General features: G+C 54.4%; 2 protein-coding genes across 2 annotated transcripts in view; one reads left to right on the top strand and one right to left on the bottom strand.

The window, feature by feature from the left end:
• Positions 1-561: 561 nt before the first annotated feature.
• Positions 562-17,341, top strand: GPR179 (G protein-coupled receptor 179). The gene is made up of 11 exons (XM_061143862.1): positions 562-1,355; positions 2,659-2,767; positions 4,394-4,481; positions 4,901-5,136; positions 5,939-6,007; positions 6,363-6,472; positions 6,776-7,014; positions 7,183-7,321; positions 7,922-8,027; positions 8,752-8,898; positions 10,229-17,341. Exons 1-11 carry the CDS (start codon positions 562-564, stop codon positions 15,293-15,295), a joined length of 7,104 nt encoding a protein of 2,367 aa, XP_060999845.1. The 3' UTR covers positions 15,296-17,341.
• MRPL45 (mitochondrial ribosomal protein L45) overlaps positions 17,340-20,232 on the bottom strand; it is a 17,996-nt gene continuing 15,103 nt past the window's right edge. Inside the window, exons 7-8 of the mRNA XM_061143863.1 lie at positions 19,755-19,928; positions 17,340-19,344 (exon numbers count right to left, since the gene is read on the bottom strand). Of these exons, the coding sequence (XP_060999846.1) occupies positions 19,258-19,344; positions 19,755-19,928 (261 nt within the window). The 3' untranslated portion in view covers positions 17,340-19,257. The remainder of the gene's footprint in view (positions 19,345-19,754; positions 19,929-20,232) is intronic.

Below are 20,232 nucleotides of genomic sequence, written 5' to 3'. Positions count from 1 at the left end.
ACAGGCAGCTAGAGCAGATTGCGGGGAGCTGCAGCTTGGCCCTTTATCATGGCCGTCGAAATTGCTGCCAGGAGGCTAAGTGGAACAGAGGAGTGGAGAGAGGGGCACAGGCTCATCTGCGGTTGCTATGGCGCCCCATCCTGGATTTGCCCATCTCTCCTAATGGAGCAAAGGGCAGAGGGAGGGAGGGAGAGATGAAGAGAGAGACTGCTGGTCCCTTCATCCCCCCTCCCTTCTGTCTCTCTCTGGAGCAGATGTAGGGTGGGGAATAGGGGGAGGGAGCCTGGATATTGGATAAGAGTGGGAGGGAAGAGTGGTGTGCCAGGATTAAGAGGGTTTGCAGTGAGGGGCCACACTGAGAGAGGAGGGAGCAGAGCCCTCATGCTGACGTCCAGAAGCCAGATGATGATGTTAGAAGAAAAAAACAAAAACCAAGCAAGACAGCGTAAGCATGAGCGAGAGAGAGGAAGAGAGGAAACGAGGATACGAGGTGTGGAAGCACTGCAGCCACCAAATCCCGCAGGCAGTCTGGCCTCCAGGGCCCTGCAGGCTGCCCCGAGGATGGACACCAGGACAGTGGCCATGCCCTCTCCGGCGGCAGGGCTGCTAGGCTGCTGTTTCCTCTTTGGCTGGGCTCTGGGGGTACCAAGGACCCTCCACTCTCTGCCTGCACTGTCCTCCAAAGTCAAGCCAGGGTCTGTACCCATTTGGGTGCCCCCAGAGGGGGCTGAGGCAGCCCTGGCTTTTCTTTACTCTGGAGATGCTCAACAGCTGTCTGGGGCAAACTGCAGTGAGCGCTATGAAGCCCCCGGGGCAGGAGCCAGACCAGGACTCCCCCCAATCCTATGGAGGGCAGCAGGCACTGTAACCCAGGCCGCCAATTTCCTCAACATGCTGCTACAAGCCAACGACATCCGGGAGTCCAGTGTGGAGGAGGACGTGGAATGGTACCAGGCACTGGTCCGCAGTGTGGCTGAGGGGGACCCAAGGGCATACCGGGCTTTGCTGACTTTTAACCCTCCACCGGGGGCCAGCCACCTGCAGCTGGCCCTGCAGGCCACCCGGATTGGTGAGGAGACCATCCTTCAGGACTTGTCCGGGAACAGGGTGCAGGAGGAGAGCTCAACTGGAGCCCTGCACCCCACTGACCTGCAGAAGCGAGTGCTGACCAATGACCTAGGGAGCCTTGGCAGCCCCAAGTGGCCACAGGGTGATGGATATGTCGGGGACGTGCAGCACGTGAGACTGTCTCCTCCCTTCCTAGAATGCCAGGAGGGTCGACTGCGTCCCGGCTGGCTTATAACACTCTCAGCCACCTTCTATGGACTCAAGCCAGACCTCAGCCCGGAGGTCAGGTAAGTGGGTTTGTGCAGGATTTGATGCTATTGTGGATCTGTGGAGGTGGCGGGGGAGGGGGGGGGTCCTAGTTATGCATAGGCTATTTGGTATGCACATGTGCATCTGGGGTACACAGATGTGTGTATTTGCATTCAGCTGTGTATATTTGCAGCTGACTCTAGGAATCTAACTATGTGTTAACATACACAGGTGTGTGTACTGTAGATCCATTTACATATAGGCATACACATGTGTGTGTGTGTGTGTATTGATGGGGGGCACAGCTGGGTATAGGTCCTGGTTCCCAGATCTGAGTAATGGGTACAATGCAGGAGAGGGTTTGGCAGGGATAGCAGTGACAATCTGTGTACCGGCTTCTTCTCGGAGGAGTCAGATGGGTGTTCCAGGAGTGAAACCTGCTACTCTGTAGCGATCTAGAACTAGGAAAGGAGGCTTCTGCAAGTGAAGGAAAACACCTGGGGGAAGGCTTGGAACCATTGCCCTTTCTGCCCAGAAGTTGGCCGGGTCCCCAGCATCACTCCCATGGCTGTATTCTTATATCAAGTCCTGACCCAGGAGCCTGTGATGCTCCTCAAATAACTGACCTCCTCCCTCAACCGGAGTAAAGAGCTGACTGGGAGCCATGATGGGAAGGAGGGAGCAGGCGGATACTGTACCGCTAGGCATTCAACAATCAACGTTGTTTTCCCAGCTCTGTGTCCCCATTCATTGTCCTCAGCAGAGTTCTTCTCCTGGGCCACAGGCAGCCTGGCTCTTTGCAAGCTCTCTTCCCATTGGGCTCAGAGCCAGGGTTGAGAGCCCTCAGGCCAGGCAGCTCTTGAATCTGGGCCCCTCTGTTCCATATCTCCTTCACTGTGATCAATTCAGACCTGGTTTGGGCAGACTGGGGCATTGTTAATAGCTGAGCTTTGTGTGCCTGTTTGAGTGTGAGTGTGTATACACGCAGTGGGGAAGTGTGAAAATCCCTTTCAGACAGATCATCAGAGCTGCAGCTCCCATATGTCTTGCCCACTCCCTTTACCCATTGATAGAAATCAGGAAATACTAGGATATTGAAAAGCTAAAGGATGGGGGGTGGGGCAGGAAAAAAACCTAGTGGGAGGAGGATTGTTGAAGCAGAGACAGTGAGGGTTAATAGCACTGAAGAAGTGGCATGCATGTGTGCCCTCTCTCCTGGCACGGTACAGCCACTGTGCTAAAGTTCGTAAAGCTTGCATTGCACCATGATCTGAGGTCCAAGGATACATGTCCACCTTGGCACCCTTCACTATACCCCTAACTGCCAATTCACTGCCCTAGGGGGCAGGTGCAGATGGACGTAGACCTTCAGAGCGTGGACATCAATCAGTGTGCCAGTGGCCCGGGCTGGTACTCTAACACACACCTGTGTGATCTCAACAGCACCCAGGTAAGGATACAGAGGGTGGGGTACTGGTATCCTGCCTCCCTTCCCCTTCCCCATCAAGCCATCAGGAGCAGCTGTTTGTCAGCTGTCAGGCTGTCAGGCACATCAGCCTCTCAGGGCTTCAGGGAAGTCCCTATTGATGAGACAGAGATGAGATACCAAGCTATTTAAAAGTGAGGACACTTACAGCCTAGCCCCATCCCCCATCTGAGACAGCCACTTTCATTCCTTTGCAATCTCAATCTGCCTCCCTGTCCCTTCTGGTGCTTCAGGATCCCTTCCCAGGACCACTTCCTGAGCCTCTATTAATCATCCCCTTTCCTTCTCCTAAACCATATTCTCCATGTCAACAGAGCTCTGGGCTCCTTCTAAGCAACAAAGGATGCTCTGTTAGGTGTTTGTTGAAATAAGTGGAATTGGGATGTAGGAGGAAGGTAGGAGGAAGTTGAGATGTAGGAAGGGACTAACCAGAGAAGGAGCTTGAAGAGCTCTGGGACTGGTGAAGATGATGGGACCCGGGCCAGGTGCTGGCAAAATCAAAGCCGTGGATACAGGAGAATCTGGATAATGGAAAGCAATGGTTGGTAATCCTGCAAACCCACTACTGGGAAACTGGGAGGCCAATGAACTAATCCGCTCCACAGTAACACTGACTGCATGCTTGTTCCTGAGCTGAACCAAAGCCAAGGCGAGCCCTGCAGCCTGCTGGGAAGTGGAGCGGGTTTGGGCATCTGCTGCTCTTCAGGGCACATGTGTCTGAAGCTATACATCCAGGGATGCATAAAGGCTCCCATTGTCCAGTGCACTTTTAAACCCAGCCACATTCATGTCTCTGGGTATGCATTTGTCTGATGGTGCAGACTGTGGCAGAAACAGAGTGTTTTCTAGCAATCTGAGCAGAGGGGAAAGTTGGGCCATGATTTCAGAAGCACCTTTTAGGTGAAGTCAGGGGCTGGATATGGAATCTTCCTTCCTTCGCCCCACTGCTATCTGTTCCTGGCCACTCCCTAAGTAGATCTGACCTCCTCTATGTGCTTATCTTCCCTGCCTGGCTCTGTGGTCTGCTCTGTCTCCTGCTGGGCAAACATCAGAGGGTGGAGTTGGAATAAAGAGCTGGCCTTGGCATCCCACCAGCCTGGCATTAGCCTGGCATTAGGGCTGGGGAGAGCAGTCCTACACCAAAGGCTTATGGCCCTAATAGAGGAAGCTGCTCCCTCATGCAAGCCTTTTCAACCCACCTGTGTGCCCAAGAGGGAGGCTGATGTTGACCCTTTGAAGCAGGATGTAGGCACACAGGTGTGGTTGATCTCAGAGTTCTCTCTGCTTCCACCACCCCAACACCTTGCTCTAGCAACAGCTGGGGATTGGGAAATGGGACCTATGAGGCTCCTGTCACAGCTAGTCTGTATAAAAGGCTGATCCATCTCCAAACTCTGTGTTTGGAGGTCTCTTTGATAAGAGAGACAATGGTGGGGTCAGGGTAGGGTCTTCAGGGAGGGAAGGCTTCCCCAGGACTGGGGCTCCCCAGTGTAGACCCAGGGGCTGTGGATAGGAGGGTAGATGATCTCCCAACGCTTCCCCGGCGGGAAAGCCCTGTATAAATACCTATGGTGTTTGTCGTCCCCACAGTGTGTCCCCCTGGAGAGTCGGGGCTTTGTCCTTGGCCAATACCTCTGCCGCTGCCGACCTGGCTTCTATGGGGCAAGCAACTCCTTGGGTATGTAACTATGGTGAGGGCCAGGCAGATGTTTTACAGGCTGGGCTGATTGGAGGTGGGATCTGGGGAAGAAAGGCAGGTTGCGGTGAGATACTGGGAGAAAAACTTGTGGGGCCAGGGCAGAATGTCGAGAAAAGCAGGAGACGCAGGAAGGGTCCAATTTGGGGGTGTCTATGCCTTCTGAGAATGAGCCTAAAACATGGCAATTTGATGCAAGCTGACCTTATGGTGAGTCCTAGCCTGGTATCAACTCTTCTCCTGCCTTCCCCTGCAAGTACTCACTTCCTCATTCCTTCCCCCAGGGGACACAGACCCTAAGAGGGCAGGATAAGAACTGTGCCAACCATGAGGAGGGAAGGCTGGGCTCTCAGGATGCCCCGGCCACGCCCCTCTCCTTCTACGCATCTTGTTCATTACAGGTTCAGACGAGGGTGCTGCCCAGCCTCCTGGGCAATTTGGGTCCCCTCAAGGCAGCCCTGGGAGGCTGCTGCGCTGCCAGCCATGTGCCGAGGGCTGTGCCAGCTGCCTGGATGCCACGCCGTGCCTGGTGGAGGAAGCCCCCACACTGAGGGCAGCGGTGCTGGCCTGTCAGACGTGCTGCATGCTGGTCGTCTTCCTGAGCATGCTGGTCTCCTATCGCTGCCGCCAGAGCAAGGCAAGCAAGGCCCCACATCTCTCTTCTCTGCACACATCCTACCCATCGTGAATCTCTAGCATTAGGGGGAGACCAAAGACTACCTAAGGCTAGAACTTGGAAAATACAAGTTTGATCCTTAATCTAACTCACTCTGTGACATCAGGCAAGTGACCTCACCACCGGAGACCTGTTTCCTCACCTGGGCAATGAAGTCATTGGATGTGATTCAAAAACACCGTGTAGGCACTAGTGGAAGTGATTTGGTCCCTTGTGGAGCTCCCAGTTGAGTGGAAGACACAGATGTGTAAATAGAATGATGGCACAGTAAGACAGGGGCCAGGATGCAGGTGTCAGTTGCTGTGGCAGGTCAGAGAGGGGACCCGGTCATCCCGCCTGAGATGGCGTGGGATGACTTTCTGGAGAACATGCCACTTGAGCCAAGTTTGAAGGTCCATTGACAGAGAAGGGAGTTTCTAGGCAAGGAAGCTGTCTGACCCAAAGCTTGGGGGAAAGCCTTGAGATCCCTTCCAGCTCCAGCAGCCTCCGATTCTAGCCCAGGTCTGCAGCAACGCCCAAGGTGAGATTGGGAGGGGCGTGGGGCTGCAGGGGCTATGTGAAACCTTTGGCCTCAGCCAGGCTTAGTGCCAGTGGAGCGAAGAGCCTGTGGATGAAGAAGGCAGAGCTGAAGTTATAGGGGGAGGCTTTAGCTCAGGGCCACGGAGTGACCCCTCAAACAGACCTGAGACCCTCCTGCACCATCCTCCAGGCTCTATCCTCTCACTGTCCTGCTTACATGCGTCTTTCTTCCCTGGGTTCACAGAGGATCCGGGCATCTGGAGTGGTACTGCTGGAAGCCATCCTTTTCGGATCCCTGCTGCTCTACTTCCCTGTGAGTCTGTGGCTAGAGCCTGACCCCACCTCCTGGCATCCCCCCCAAGTCCCAACCTGGCACCCTCCACACCCCAGAATCTGTCCTCTGTATCCTGTGGGGGGATTCAGAGGCCTCAAAATCCCCCTGCTCGTACCTACAGGTGACAGGCTGGCCTAGTGAGGCTTAAAAGAGCTCTATGACTTGTTGTGTAACTTAGGACAAGTTATCTAACCTGATAAGGCTGCTCCTCTGCAGAATGGAGGTGATGATGTCTCTGAGGAGGCTGTTAGAAGGACCAGCAAGGTGCTTAGCGTAGGCCTGACACACAGTGCAAGTGCAATGGAGAGCGATTGTTTTTACCCCTCCCCACCAGGTCTTCATCCTGTACTTCAAGCCCGGTGTCTTTCGCTGCATCGCCCTCCGCTGGGTCCGGCTGCTGGGCTTTGCCACTGTCTACGGCACCATTATACTCAAGCTTTATAGGTAGGGTCCGGGTTGGGCCTTGGTCTCACGCTGCTCCCTCCAGGCCACCCCAACTCATTTATGGGATGGAGCTCTTTACCGCCAGACACCCCACCCACTCTACTCTTCTGGGCCCCCAAGGCTTGTTCCCATCACTGTAGCCCTCCCCACCATGTAACTTTTTTTTGGAGGGGCGCGGTGTAAGAGGAGGCGCTGACCCATGGAAGGGATAGGAGAACAGGGATGTGTGGAGGGGAGGGAAGCAATGGCCAGAGGCACCCCCCTCCCTCCCCGCGTCTACCAGCCACACCCTGACTCTTGTAGAGTGCTCCAGCTCTTTCTGTCTCGAACGGCCCAGCGGGGCCCCCACCTGAGCAGTGGGCGGCTGCTGCGGCGTCTGGGGCTGCTCCTGCTGCTGGTGCTGGGCTTCCTGGCTGTATGGACGGCAGGGGTCCTGGAGCCAGGCATTCAGCACACGTCACTGGTAACACGAGGCCACACGCACACAGGACGCCACTTCTACCTCTGCCACCACGACCGCTGGGACTACATCATGGTGGTGGGTGAGTTACTCCCACAGAGTCCAGCCTCACTCTGGTCCCCCGCCCTGTACCTCCAAGGGTTCTTCCGCCGGTACCTGGGCCAGGCTCCCCTCAGAACCCCCTACAGAGAAAGGGGTGGCGTGGCTGCTGAGGTGGTACCTGGCTCTGTCCCTCCTTGTTTCCCTACAGCTGAGATGCTGCTCCTGTGCTGGGGCAGCTTCCTCTGCTATGCCACCCGGGCTGTCCCCTCAGCCTTCCATGAGCCACGGTACATGGGCATCGCCCTGCACAATGAGCTGCTGCTTTCTGCCGCCTTCCATGCAGCCAGGTGAGGACAGGCCCTCCTACCCACCACGCCTTCCACCCTAACACCATTCCTCACCTCTCCCAGGTGAGGGTACCCCCATCCCACAACCTTACTGGCAATAGCTGCAAGGTGAGGAAAGTTCCTCACGTAGCGTTCTCCCCCTACCCAACAGACATTCTTCCTGCTCCCTATGTCTCACCCAACACCCCAAGTGCTCTCCCATTCCACCCCCCACTGCTCTCCTCCCCACACGGGCTCCATTCTCCCTGCCTTCTTCCCCTCATACCTCAGCCGTCCCAGCAGCAGACCTGCTGAGTGTCCACAAGGATCTGGCCCCATGGTGAAGGTAGAACCAACCCACAGGGTGGGTCGTAACAGAGCTATAAGCAGCCAGAGAAGGCAAGCTGGGGTAGTCTGGGAAGGCTTCTCGGAAGTGGGGATTAACGTGAGCCCTGAGGTGGGAGGGCAGGAAGAAGGAAGAGTGCCCTCCTCACTCCACTGAGCACGTGCGGGAGGGCAGGGCTGGGGTTGGGAGGAGAGCCACTGGGACAGGTGAGAGGGAAGAGGCCGCTCCCCCTGCAGCTAACCATCAGCCCACCGCCACCACCTCCTCACCCGCAGGTTTGTGCTGGTTCCCTCCCTGCACCCGGACTGGACGCTCCTCCTCTTCTTCTTTCACACCCACAGCACAGTCACCACCACACTGGCTCTGATCTTCATCCCTAAGGTGAGGGCTTCTCTGGCCTCCAAGTGAGGTGACCCCGGCCCTTTTGCCAGGGGCCCTGTGGGCCTGCTGTGCCCACAGTGCCCTCTTCAGGTCAGGGCGAGGATGACACCTGGGCCCAGAGGGATTTGGAGCCCACTTAGGGAGTTGGCTAAGGGCTTCCCTGGTGGCTCAGATGGTAAAGAATCCCCCTGCAATGCGGGAACCCAGGTTTGATCTCTGGGTGGGGAAGATCCCCTGGAGAAGGGAATGGCAACCCCCTCCAGTATTCTTGCCTGGAGGATCCCATGGACAGAGGAGCCGAGCAGGCTACAGTCCTCGGGGTTGCAAAGAATTGGACAAGACTGAAGCGACTTAGCATGCATATGGGAGTTGGGGAAGGACGCTCTGTCTCCAATCCCTGGGCAAGGGAAATAAGAGCTAGAGCTGAAGGGGGTCCTTGTAACACAATTGGAAGGTTGGCAGACTCTGAAAATCAACTCAGAAGCAGTTACAAGAGATAGGTGAGGGGGGCTGAAGGACATGGCTAGGAATTGTGGGTGCAGGGCATTAGAGACCCCTGGTCTCCAAGTTAGAGAAAATCAGGAAGGATGAGATGGAACAGTACTCTTTGGACCTCCAGAATCCCAAATCAGAGAAGGGGTTGAGGATTTGTGGAGTAAATATGTATGCCACAGGATAGGGAGCCAACATGAGTCTTTTTCCTGATCATGCCTGCCCTGGCCAGTTCCGGAAGCCGGGGGCTCCTCCCCGAGAGGAGATCTTGGATGAGGTGTACGAGGATGAGCTGGACCTGCAGCGCTCAGGCTCCTACCTCAACAGCAGCATTGCCTCAGCCTGGAGCGAGCGCAGCCTGGACCCTGGAGACATTCGGGTAGGTGCTGCCCTCCTGACCTCCTCCTGATGCTACTTAGGGACTGGTCAGCGAGCAGTGATGCCCTGCCACTTGGGCTGTGTGCCACTGCAGGCCCCCTGTCCTCTCCCTAGCTTTTCCTCTAAGACTTGCCTCCCTTTCTTCTCCACCATTGCCCCAAGCTGCTTCTCCTGCTTCTACACAAAGGAGACCACACATGTGAAAAGATCCCCCCAAATACCAAAACTCACATTCCTGAGGCCCACTTGGCAAGGTAGAGGCAGAACCATGCGTGGAGCTCAAATTGCCTGTGTCCTCCACTCAACAGGGCCACCATGAGTGGCAGACTAAGAAGCCCCTCAGCCCCCAGCACACCCAGCAGTTAGTGCTCCTAGGGCCATTAGGGTTGGGTAATTCAGCCAGTGAGTGGCTACCAAGGATTTCCATACCAGGATCCTCTTTCCCTGGACTCAGCAGAGTTAGAGAAAGGAAGTGCTTCCTGAGTCTTACATCAGGAGAGCATCCTCACCTTATTTTTCTGCTTAAGAACATCATAATGGTGATAGGAACCCTGATGAGAGGCCCAGAGAGTAGGAAATAAAGAGACTGGCAGTAAAGCCCATTGTTTTATAGAATCTACAGTGGGAACAGTCCCAGGAAGCCATTGGGTCCATCCCTCCACCTTCCCTGAAGCCCCCTCCACATCTGACTTGTTTACATGCCCCAATTCCTTCCTTGTCTCAACTGCCCCGGTGTCCTCCCCACCCTAGGCCTAAGTGGAGACAGGTGACCACTGCCACACCATCCTTGACCCTCCAGCTTGGGGATGAGCAGTGGGTGTGCTCTCCCTATGTTCGCTGTGGGGAGAGAGCCCCAAAGTAGAAACAACAAAGCCCCATCCTGTCACTTACACCTGAATATGGCCGTTTTCACACCCACTGGTTGCACCACTTCTCTTAAGGCAGTGAACACTAGGCAGTCAGACTTCCTTCCTTTATTGAAGTAGAGACTCAGAGAGGGCAAGAAAATAGCCTTGAGGCATACCATAGGTCAGCAGCCTCAAACCCAGGCTTCCTGTGCGCGGAGCTGGGACCGCCCACCGGACCACAGTGCCGGGGAGAAGGCAGAGCCCTGCGTCCTCAGTGGGTCGGGCTCAGAACTAGGTTGGTGTTGGCCCTGCAGGAACAGAGAGGTGAATTTTCTAAGTGTTTTAAAAGCCAGGAAAGGACATGGCTGGGTGGGAAAGCGTTCCCGCAGAGAAAAGGGTCTCAGCACCAGCTGAGGGGCACAGCAGCCCCGCCAGGGGATGGAGAGGATGGTCCTCACGCCGGCTCTGCTCTCCGGCCCCCAGGACGAGCTGAAGAAGCTCTACGCCCAGCTCGAGGTTCACAAGACCAAGGAAATGGCCGCGAACAACCCCCACCTGCCCAAGAAGCGGGCCAGCTGGCGCCAGGGCCTGGGCCGCTCCTTCATGAGGTACCTGGCCGAGTTCCCCGAGGCGCTGGCCCGCCAGCACTCCCGGGACTCGGGCTCCGCGGGCCGCGGCAGCCTGCCCGGCTCCTCCCGCCGCCGGCTGCTCAGCGCCAGCCTCCGGGAGCCCGCCGCGTCTCCCGGCCTGCGAAAGTCCCGCAGCACCTGCGAGCAGGACTGTGACCCCCACCGGGACCACAGCCCGCCTCTGGTCGACTCGCTGCTGCGGAGGAAGCTGGCCCGCAAGGGGCCGCGATCCGACAGCCGCGAGTCCCGCGAGTCGGCGGCCGGGCCCCCCGCGCTGGGCTTCAGGTCGGCCAGCGCCCACAACCTGACGGTGGGCGAGCGGTTGCCCCGCGCCCGGGCCGCCTCGCTGCACAAGTCGCTGAGCGTCGTGGCCGGCGCCAGGGAAAAGGCTCTGCTCGTGGCCAGCCAGGCCTACCTGGAGGAGACCTACCGGCAGGCAAAGGAGCGGGAGGAGAGAAGGAAGGCAGAGGCCGCCCTGGCCAGCCCGGCGCGGAGGCCCTCGGCCCGAAGGCTGGAGCGAGTTCGAGCGGCCCCGGTGTCTGCCCCACCTTCCCCGGCCAAGAGCCGCAGCGTGGACAGCGCCCACGTCTCCGGGAGGCTGCAGGAGGAGGCCGCCAGAAGGCTGCCGCACCCGCCCATCCGGCACCAGATCTCCACACCCATCATGGCCACGTCCGGGGTGGGCCTGGGGGAGCCGGGGATGCTGTCTCCCACCTCCACTTTGGCCCCAGCTCTGATGCCGGCTCCTGCCCCTGCCCTGGCACCCATCCCAATACCCCCACAAAGTCCCAAGCTACTTACCTACATCTGCCCCTGGGAGAATGCAGAACTGCCGGTGAAGAAAGAAAATGTGTCTCAGGAAGGCCCCTCGGGGCCAGAGCAAGGCAACCTGTCTCATGTCCCAGCTCGGGCCCGTCTCTGGAGGGCCCTCTCTGTGGCGGTAGACAAGAGGGGGCCTGGGGAGAATGGGGTGGACACAGAGGGCGGGCGTCTCCAAGGGGAAACTGAGGAGGATGAGGACAGGCCCAAGGTCTTCTCTAAATCCCACAGCCTCAAGACCCCTGTCCAGCAGGGTTCCATGCGCAGCCTGGGCCTGGCTATCAAAGCTCTGACCCGTTCTCGGAGCACATACAGAGAGAAGGAGAGCGGGGAAGGGAGTCCTAAGAAGGAGGAGAAGGGCCGAGTGTCTGGAGAGGGTGTGGGGGCATGCCCCAGATCTCCCAGGCCAGGCCGGCCCAAGGGGGTGAGTAAGCAGGCGGCACTTGCCCCCTGTGACGACGAAGAGTCCCTTCAGAACCAACAGAATGCTCACACCAGCAGGATGCTCCAAGTCTGTCACCGGGAAGGCAGCAGGGAACAAGAAGACAGAGGCAGGAGGACTTCCCAGTATCTAGGGGAGGGGAAGGTTGAGAGAGCAGGTAAAACAGGCCCTGACACACTGAGGCAACTCAGGCAGGGCACAGCTGGGGACAAAAATGCTAAGCAAGCAAAAGAAGCTTCGGTGGGGTGGCGGGAACTACCCAAAGCTGGCCTCCAGCCCCTGGGCAGTGCTGACCACAGGGTGACAGAAGTATGCCCCTGGGAAATCACCGAGTCAGAACTGTGTCAGCCTGATGGCAGCAACAAAGCTGAAATCTGCCCCTGGGAGGTGGGTGGAGTCCCTGAGGAGGCGGCCCTAAGGCAATATCTAGATGCCTCCCAAGGTGAGAAGGGGAAAGCCTCGGAAAAATCAGAGCCCAAAGATGTGGTTGTTGTGGCTCGGAAAAAGCCAGAGAGGTTGGTCAGGGGTCAGGAGGCAGTTTGTCCTTGGGAGAGTGCCGATCCTGGGGGTCTGTCTCCTGGGTCAGCCCCTCAGGACTCGGACAGAACCGGAGGCAGGTCTGAGGCAGTGGGCAGTGTGGCGCCTAGAGAGGTGGAGACACATCGGTGGGAAGCCGCTGGCCCAGGACCTTGTACATCTGATATCACCACGGCAGAGCTGTGTCCCTGGGAGGCAAGGGAAGGAGGAGAGACAGGGAAACCATCCCAGGAGGGAATAAAGAAACTCCCCCAGGAAAATCAAAAAACCCCCAAGAAAACAACCTTCTGGAAAGAACAGAAAGTGGGTGAAGGCTTGGAGTCTCTTTGTCAGTGGGAAAGGACAGATTTCCGGGGCCCCTCAGCGGTCTCTACTCAGGCCCCAGGAACCCCTGGTTGCTCGGGGAGTTTGGGCAGTAGCATCACTGAAGTCTGTCCATGGGAGGCGGGAGATACTCCTGCCATCGTCAAGGCAGAGATCTGTCCCTGGGAGCTGGGTGATGAGGTACTGGGGAAGGAAATGCTGAGTCAGGGGCCAGGTGGAGAATCTCCCCAGGAAAAGTGGGAAACCTCCAGAACAGGGAGCTTTGGAGGGATGGGGGGATGGACTGGGAAAGCAGTGCAGAAACTTAGCCAACAGCAGGAGTCAGTGTGTCCATGGGAAAGCACAGCTGCTGGGCACTCTGGCCCACATCTAGACAATTCCTCACCCAAAGCTGATGGCCAACTCCTCAGCAATGAAGAAAGTAGAGCAGCACAGGTCTACCCACCAGATCTCAGGTCAGAGGGAAAGGGAGCAACACCTGCCAAGGCAGAAGTCTGTCCCTGGGAGGTGAATGAGAGAACGACAGAGGACTGGACATCAGGACAGGCACCAAAAGGAAGAGAATCTCAAAAGGACAAGAAGATGCTTGAAACATCAGGCATCAAAGCTAGCCCAAGTTGGGCAAAGCCTGAGGGACAGATGCCAACACAGGAAGCAGTCTGTCCCTGGGAGAGTGTGGACCCTGGCAGCTTCACCCCACAACCTGGTCAAGACACAGGTGGACCCAAAGTCAGTTTCCAGATGTCCGGCAGTGCGGAAAGCAAAACTGCTGAGATTTGTCCTTGGGACGCGGAGGAAACCCTGCCTGCCGAGAAGGCAGAGGTCTGTCCCTGGGAGGTGAGTGCTGGAGCTGGGGAGAGAAGGGCTTTGGGAATGGAGGCCATTGGGCAGTTTTCAAGCAAAACAAGGAAGCCTTCTGCAGATTCTGGACCTGGCGAGAGAGCTGTTGCTACTCCAGAGAGGCAGGCCCAGGAGCGCGAACAGGCTTGCCCCTGGGAGAGCATGGATCCAGGGGGCTCCTCTTGGCATTCAGACACTCTGGGCACTGACAGCCCAAAACCTGAGCTCCAGGAGCTGGACCGTGCGGGGTGCAGACCAGTGGAGGTATGTCCCTGGGAAGCGGACGGAGCACCTACTAGTGAAAAAGTCAAGGTCTGTCCCTGGGAGGTGGATGAAGGAGCCCCTGGGAAGGAATTAGAACAAGAGATGAGAACTGATTCAGTGGGGCAGAGGGAGAAAATGCTAGAAAGGGGGAGACTCACCTCTCTGGGAGAAGACAGATCAAAATGGGAAACACAGCTGAGTCAAGAGCAGGAAGCTGTGTGTCCCTGGGAGAAGGACTTGAGGGCACCCTCTGCTCAGGCCCCTGTCTCAGACATGTCCAGCAGAGGGGTAGAGGGGCCCTCCCTGGAAATGAGCGATGAGGCAGCAGAGAAAGGGGGCCTGACACAAGACCCAAAGATGGACTCCTCCCCAGAACCTGTAGCCCCAGGAAAAGCAGAAGTCACTGCTGAAGATGGGGAAAAAACGAGCAGTGAACTACAACCTATCCATCTACAGGAGAGCATGGCCCCTGTGGACTCTTTCTCCCATCCACACAATCAGTACCCTGACCAACCTAAAGCCAGCTCTCAGACACTGCCCAGCGCCGGGGACAGGCTTGCTAAGGTCTGCCTGTGGGATGCTCCCGCCATGGACGCTCCCACATCTGATAGTGGCGCCAAAGCTGAGACGTGTCCCTGGGAAGTGACTGAAAGAACCCCTGAGGAAGGGGTGTCAAGACAGGATGGAGATGAGGAAACTCAAGAGGAGAAGGGGAAAGCCCCAGAAAAACCAGAGCACAAAGCTGTGGCCCTTCAGGAAAAGCCCGAGAGGGCAGATGGAAAGCAGGAGACTGTGTGTCCCCGGGAGAGTCAAGATTGTCTGTCTCCACAACTAGCCCCACAATCTTCTGACAGTAGCAAAGAAAGTCCCGAGGGAGCAGGCAGTGTGGGAGCCAGGGTAGTGGCAGTGTGTCCACGGGAAGTGCAAGAAGCTCCCCCTGATAAGAAAACAGAAATCTGTCCTTGGGAGGTGAGCCAAGAAACAGCAGAGAATGGGGGATGTGAACCAGAGGTGGACAGAGAATCTCAAGGGCAAGGAGAAATGTTCCTGCAAAAGGCAGAATCTGGAGGGACTGAAGAACACTCTTCAGAAGAAGTAAAAGTCAGCGGAGAGACGGAGACGATCTGCCCTTGGGAAGGCACAAGGTCAGAAGGACTCTCTCCCCAGCCAGATGCTCCAGCCATGGACCAACCCAAAGTCATTCCCCATGGAGCAAGCAGTATGGGGAGCCAGGTGGCAGAGCTGTGTCAATGGGAAGTCACAGATCCCGAAGGAAATAAAGTAACGGGCACCATGGCAGACATTGACTCATGTCTTTGGGAGGGAACTGGAGCCCCATCTGAGGAATCTGGTCTTCTGGCTTTAACAGCAACTCAGAAACAAATGCTTTGCCCCACAGCCCCTGAGAACCCACCATGCCTTTTAGTCCAGAGGCCTTTGGGTAGCTTCCTTCCAGACAGCAAAAGCCCCCGCCCCAAAGTGAACAAGCCAGCCAGTACCTTTACTCTGGAGGGTGTCAGAGAACTCCAAGTCCCTTCAGAACTTGAGCCGAGGACCAGCTTAGCCCCAGAGCCAACCCTCCAAGAAGCTGAGACTCAAAAGTCTTCCTCCTTAACTGAAGACCAGGAAATAGCTTCTGAAGCTCAACTTGAAGAACTCATCCCTCCAACTATCTATCCTTGGGACTGGGAGTAACAACTCCATCGGTGAGGTCATACACTGGGTGGCTAGCTTTCAGAACAGTCAAGGTTCTTTCCAAGTTCTAGGTGTTTCCAAAACACTGAATCAAACAAACTTGGCCACTTTCCCTTTCCAAGAAGGCCAGAAGTCAACTCATTCCAAGACAAACTGTACAAGAAGGGTGCAGCTCAGACTCCAAAAGGAAGTACCATCCTCTCTTTACTTCCTCTCTTTTCTTCCTGCTCCACAGCACAAGGGCCAGACCTTCGGCTTCTAATTAATGCTCCCATCCAGCTAGAGTACTCAACACAAGCCATCTATGACATCACTTGTAAAGCTAATGTTAATGACAGAAGGGAGTCAGCTGTACCCAGCCCACATTTTCTCAAAGGTAGACCCATTCTTCTCTGAAATCTCCCAAGGATATTTTTAAGAAAATAAACCACTCAAGGCATTGGCAATATAGGGGCTGGAGATTATAAAAGGTCACCACAGGAAGTTTAGAAGCTACTTAATTCAAGTTCAAAAGCAAATCAGGAGGAAAACTTAAATGGCTCAAAAGAGGTCCCTGTAATGCCTTAAAGATCTTGTCATTTTGACTTCGGATCTCCAGTTTCTGCTTTATTGATCCTCTTACCTGCCCTGCTCACTGAAGTAAAGCCAATCAAGAGAATTTACATCCATATTAACATCTGGCATCCAAAGGAATGTAAGAAACAGAGAGCATAAAGGGAAAGGCAACAGCTCCAGGTCCTGCCCACGCAGGCCGAGGGCGAGTTCTCCCTTCCAGACACTGTCTCACAGTTGAAGAAGCATGCCTCTTGCTAGCCTTCTCAGATGGCCTTCCCTTCTTCCTGCCCCATCTTTTGACAGTCTGCAGAGTTCACCCCACTGCCTCATTCTCCTAGCCTTTCAGTACTGTTATTAAAGGGACTCCTCTCTGTTGTCAAACGCAACAGGAGCCTGGGGAATTTCTGGTTCCAAGGCAAGAACCACGTCAGCTCACTTGCTCAGTAACAAGAGGCCCACATCAGTCTCTTTCCCAAGAAGCTCGAGAAAGAAAGGAGGTCCTGTTTACAGCCAGCATTGTAATTGCCCTCAGAAAGAGTAGTGGTTGGGGCAGGTTAGAGCCCAACGGCCAGGGAAAGGGCATCCTTAAGTACAAAGCCTCCTTTCTTAGGGAGCTCTTTCTTGTTCTATTCCTTCAAGCCAATTCAGGCTACTTTTACTTAAGCGGTCCTAAGATAACAGAGTGCTGGAAATAGGTGATACTACCAAAGGGAAATGAGAAAGGAGAAAAACACTGGTCACAGACACCCCAGGTCTGGCAGAGGTGAGGGGGTGGAAACAGGCAGACTAAACACGGCAGAGCTGGGCAGGGACCCACCTTCTAACTGGACAGATACTGATGCCATTCACAAGGAGGAAAAAAAGACAAAAGGAAACCAAATACCCAATGGGAAAAAAAAAGTTCGCATGTAAATATTCTGGGCAGCTACAGGGCTTCACAGAAAGTAGCAAAAGTGCTCCATTTCCAAAAAGGAAGAGAAAGCATGGAATAACCCACTTTTAAGAGACCAGACATCCTTGTTCCCTGTCTAAGCACTCCCTCTTACCTAGGTGCCCTCCCCCAGGCTTCCAGAGCAGTAACTAAAGTGTGGTCTTGCTCCAGGCTGCATTCTCAGCCTCACAGCTTCTGTGTGTGTGTATACTCAGTTACATCCGACTCTTCGTGACCCCATGAACTGCAGCCCACCAGGTCCTCTGTCCATGGTATTTTCCAAGCAAGAATACTGGAGTGGGTTTCCATTTCCTACTCGAAAATCTTCCCAACCCAGGGATGGAACCCGCATCTCTGTGTCTCCTGCACTGGCAAGGAGAATTCTTTTCCCCTAAGCCACCTGAGAAGCCCTCCGAGCTTCTGAACCAATGCAAATGCTGCACCTCTGAGAATCCCACTGAGAATGGACTAGCTGGGAACAGAAAAGTTGTCCCTGTAATCACAGCTGTGAAATAAGCCATGGAGAAAAAATAAAGAATGCTTTCTTGACCATTGTAGTTGCTTCTAGCTTGTTATGGTAAATTTATTTTTTCAACATTTCTAAACAGTCATAGTAGACAGGTAAGGAAAAGACAGTGCCTGCTCTAAAGTCCAAGGTAGCCACACTGCAGCCTTAGCGACTATGGGGCGGTCTGGCTAATTCTCAGCCAGTGCCCAGCTACATGGCTGGCATTGCAGATGGTCTCTGCCCAGCCCTTCGAGCCAATCCTGTACATCTGGGCCATCCGCTCAGCTGGATTTGACCCCAAAGGGAAATGAAAACTGCACTTATCCTCTGGCTCCCTGGTGGCAGCTATTGCTTAGCTGCTATTTAGGATTATCTACAGACCCCTGAGACAGATCTAGGGAAGTGGGGTGAAATAGCTTATTTGAAAGTTTTATATGTATTTTTTTTTTTTTTCATAGAAATCAAAATGCTGTTTGGTCATTAAGTGTGCTTTCTCTGCTCCCTGTCCCACCCAGGACTGCCTCCCCCTTACTCCACACCCACCCAGCTGTGGATCCTACTGAAAGCACTTCCCTTCTCATTTTGCCTTAATCTGGGGCTCAGGCAAATAGGATATGACCAAACCTCACTTGGGCAGCAATGCTGGAGACTGATGTACATTTTTAAGCCAAAAGGGTTGAGACTAAGTAGCATGATGAAAGTGGCTGCTTTGGATTAACCCGCTAGTGCTGCCTCTCCCCTAAGCATACACATCTCGTTTCTGTGGTCTGCACTTGGCCGCTGTTGTTAAAACCTTAGTTCTCCCCAGTGAGGCCTGGTCTGTTTGCTGCTTTGCTGAGATGGTCGCTTTACAGAGAGGAGTCAGGTTATTCTCAACCTGATTCGTTTCTTTGGACTCCACTCTCAAGATAAGGTCAGAAAAGATTAATCCTTAGCCAAGTGGTAAACTCCTTAAAAGAAAATTCTAGACTTAAAACACAGAAATAAGAGAATTAAGGTTCTAATTTTTAAGGGGAGACCTCATGGGCTGATCAGTGTAATAGTGCTACAAGCCAAGCTTGCTGCTGGGACAGTGACTTCCCTGTCACACCTCAGATGACCCAGGACATGAGCATGTGAAGTCCTACATCCTCCTCCAGCTGGAGCTAAGGCACAAGTAGGGGCTGGGCTGTTTCACGCTCCACAGGTTCATATCCTGGAATCTTTGCCTCCAAATTTGAGCTGGAAAAATAGTCACCATCTCCAAAAGATGCTAGAAACCAAATGTATCCACACTTCCATGGCCCCTGCCTCCACCAACGCCTCCTGGGATTACACCAGGATACAGTCGATAATTAAGAACAAAATCCAAAAGCTGAGGGCTAAATGATTTCTTTGGATTTACATTCATTTGTGAAATAGATACTGATTTAGTGAATCAGTGTATGAGAAGAGACCCCCTTAAATGACATCACTTTTATAAACACTAATTATTTTTCTCAAGTCTGGGTTTCCTATAAGTCACATCAGTCACAGTTAACTTCCCCTTCCACCATCTGAAGGCTTGTCCACTTCCAGCATGAACCAGGAGAAATGTAGAGAACCCACCACAATTTGTCTAATACTTGATAGTGTTTTATTTCCAACTCTGATCCCTGCCCTGTAATTAGAAAGTCCTGCCAGTTTGCTCCTGACAGTTCTTGCTATGGGAAAGCTGGTATCATGTTCTTTGAAACATACCGCCTTTCATCTAGAGTTAGAAACAAGATATAAGATGGAAAAAAAGAAGCGAAGCCACTGCTGTGCATAGACCCAACCCACCAGGGCCCAACCAGCAGCAGCTGTTATTGAGGATAAGACTGCTTAAAAGACCCACGCAGGGCAAGAGGGAACAAAGGCAGTTCTTCCCACAGTGAGAAGAAGAAAGGTGACATCACAGCTTCCAGCTGCCTCATCATCCATGCTTCACCCCAGGAGTCATTCTTGCTGTCACGCTAGCTGAGGCTTATGGGCCTCTCTTTGCAGCTCTTCATACTCTTCCCCAGGTTTCAGCTGGGGGCCAGGGATCATCACCGTCTGAAACAGCAGGAAGCTGAGTTATCTACTGTCCAAGTCCATGGTTTACCCAAGAGATCCATGCCTGCCTCCAGGCCCATCCCCAAAGGATTCCTCTCCCTGGGGCTGCATCACCCTCCCTCTCCACTAGGAGGTGCCCAACAGGAGTGGCTGAGGATGCCATGTCTTAAACCAGGTAGCCCTAGGGGTAAAGAACTCGTCTGCCAATACAGGAGACGTAAGATGTGGGGGGTTCAATTCCTGGGTGGGGAAAATCCCCTGGAGGAGGACATGGCAACCCACTCCAGTATTCTTCCCAGGATAATCCCATGGACAGAGGATCCTGGTGGGCTACAGTACATGGGGTTGCAAAGAGCTGGACATAAGACTCAAGCAACTTAGCACACCTTAAACCATGCAAGCTGCTTTACCTTAAGGATGGGCTGCTTAGGGGGTGCCCATGGGGGAATGATCTTGCCATGCATCCTCCAGCTGCCATAGGGATTTGCCAGGTGCTTTTCAAAGACAACATACTCCAGGACATCCCTGGGCACATCTTCCTGTCCATACATCAACCGGCCAAACCGGTCATAGATGGCCAGAGTCTGCAAAGATGAAAGCACATCAAGTTGGTTAGTCCTCAGAGTTGTTTAATTCTGAATCCAGACTAACCGATCAACCACTGACACTTTACTCTTAGAGGGTTTCTGACTGAGGGGGGAGAGCGGTCAGGGTGGAGGGAGTGGAAGGATCCCAGAAAGCGGAGGAAATATCCCCACACTTGTGTTCACAGCTAACATACAGCAGTGGGAAGGGTACAATGACAAGGCAAGAAAGACCATGGTGAGCCTTTCCTTAGAACTCAGTCCTGGGTAGCTATACCCAGGACTGAGAGGTAGGTGCTCAACC

Source organism: Dama dama, chromosome 5, assembly GCF_033118175.1.
Source record: "Dama dama isolate Ldn47 chromosome 5, ASM3311817v1, whole genome shotgun sequence".
Classification (NCBI taxonomy): Eukaryota; Metazoa; Chordata; class Mammalia; order Artiodactyla; family Cervidae; genus Dama; species Dama dama.
The sequence above is the reverse complement of the archived record's forward strand: the minus strand, read 5'-3'. Positions and strand labels throughout refer to the sequence as shown.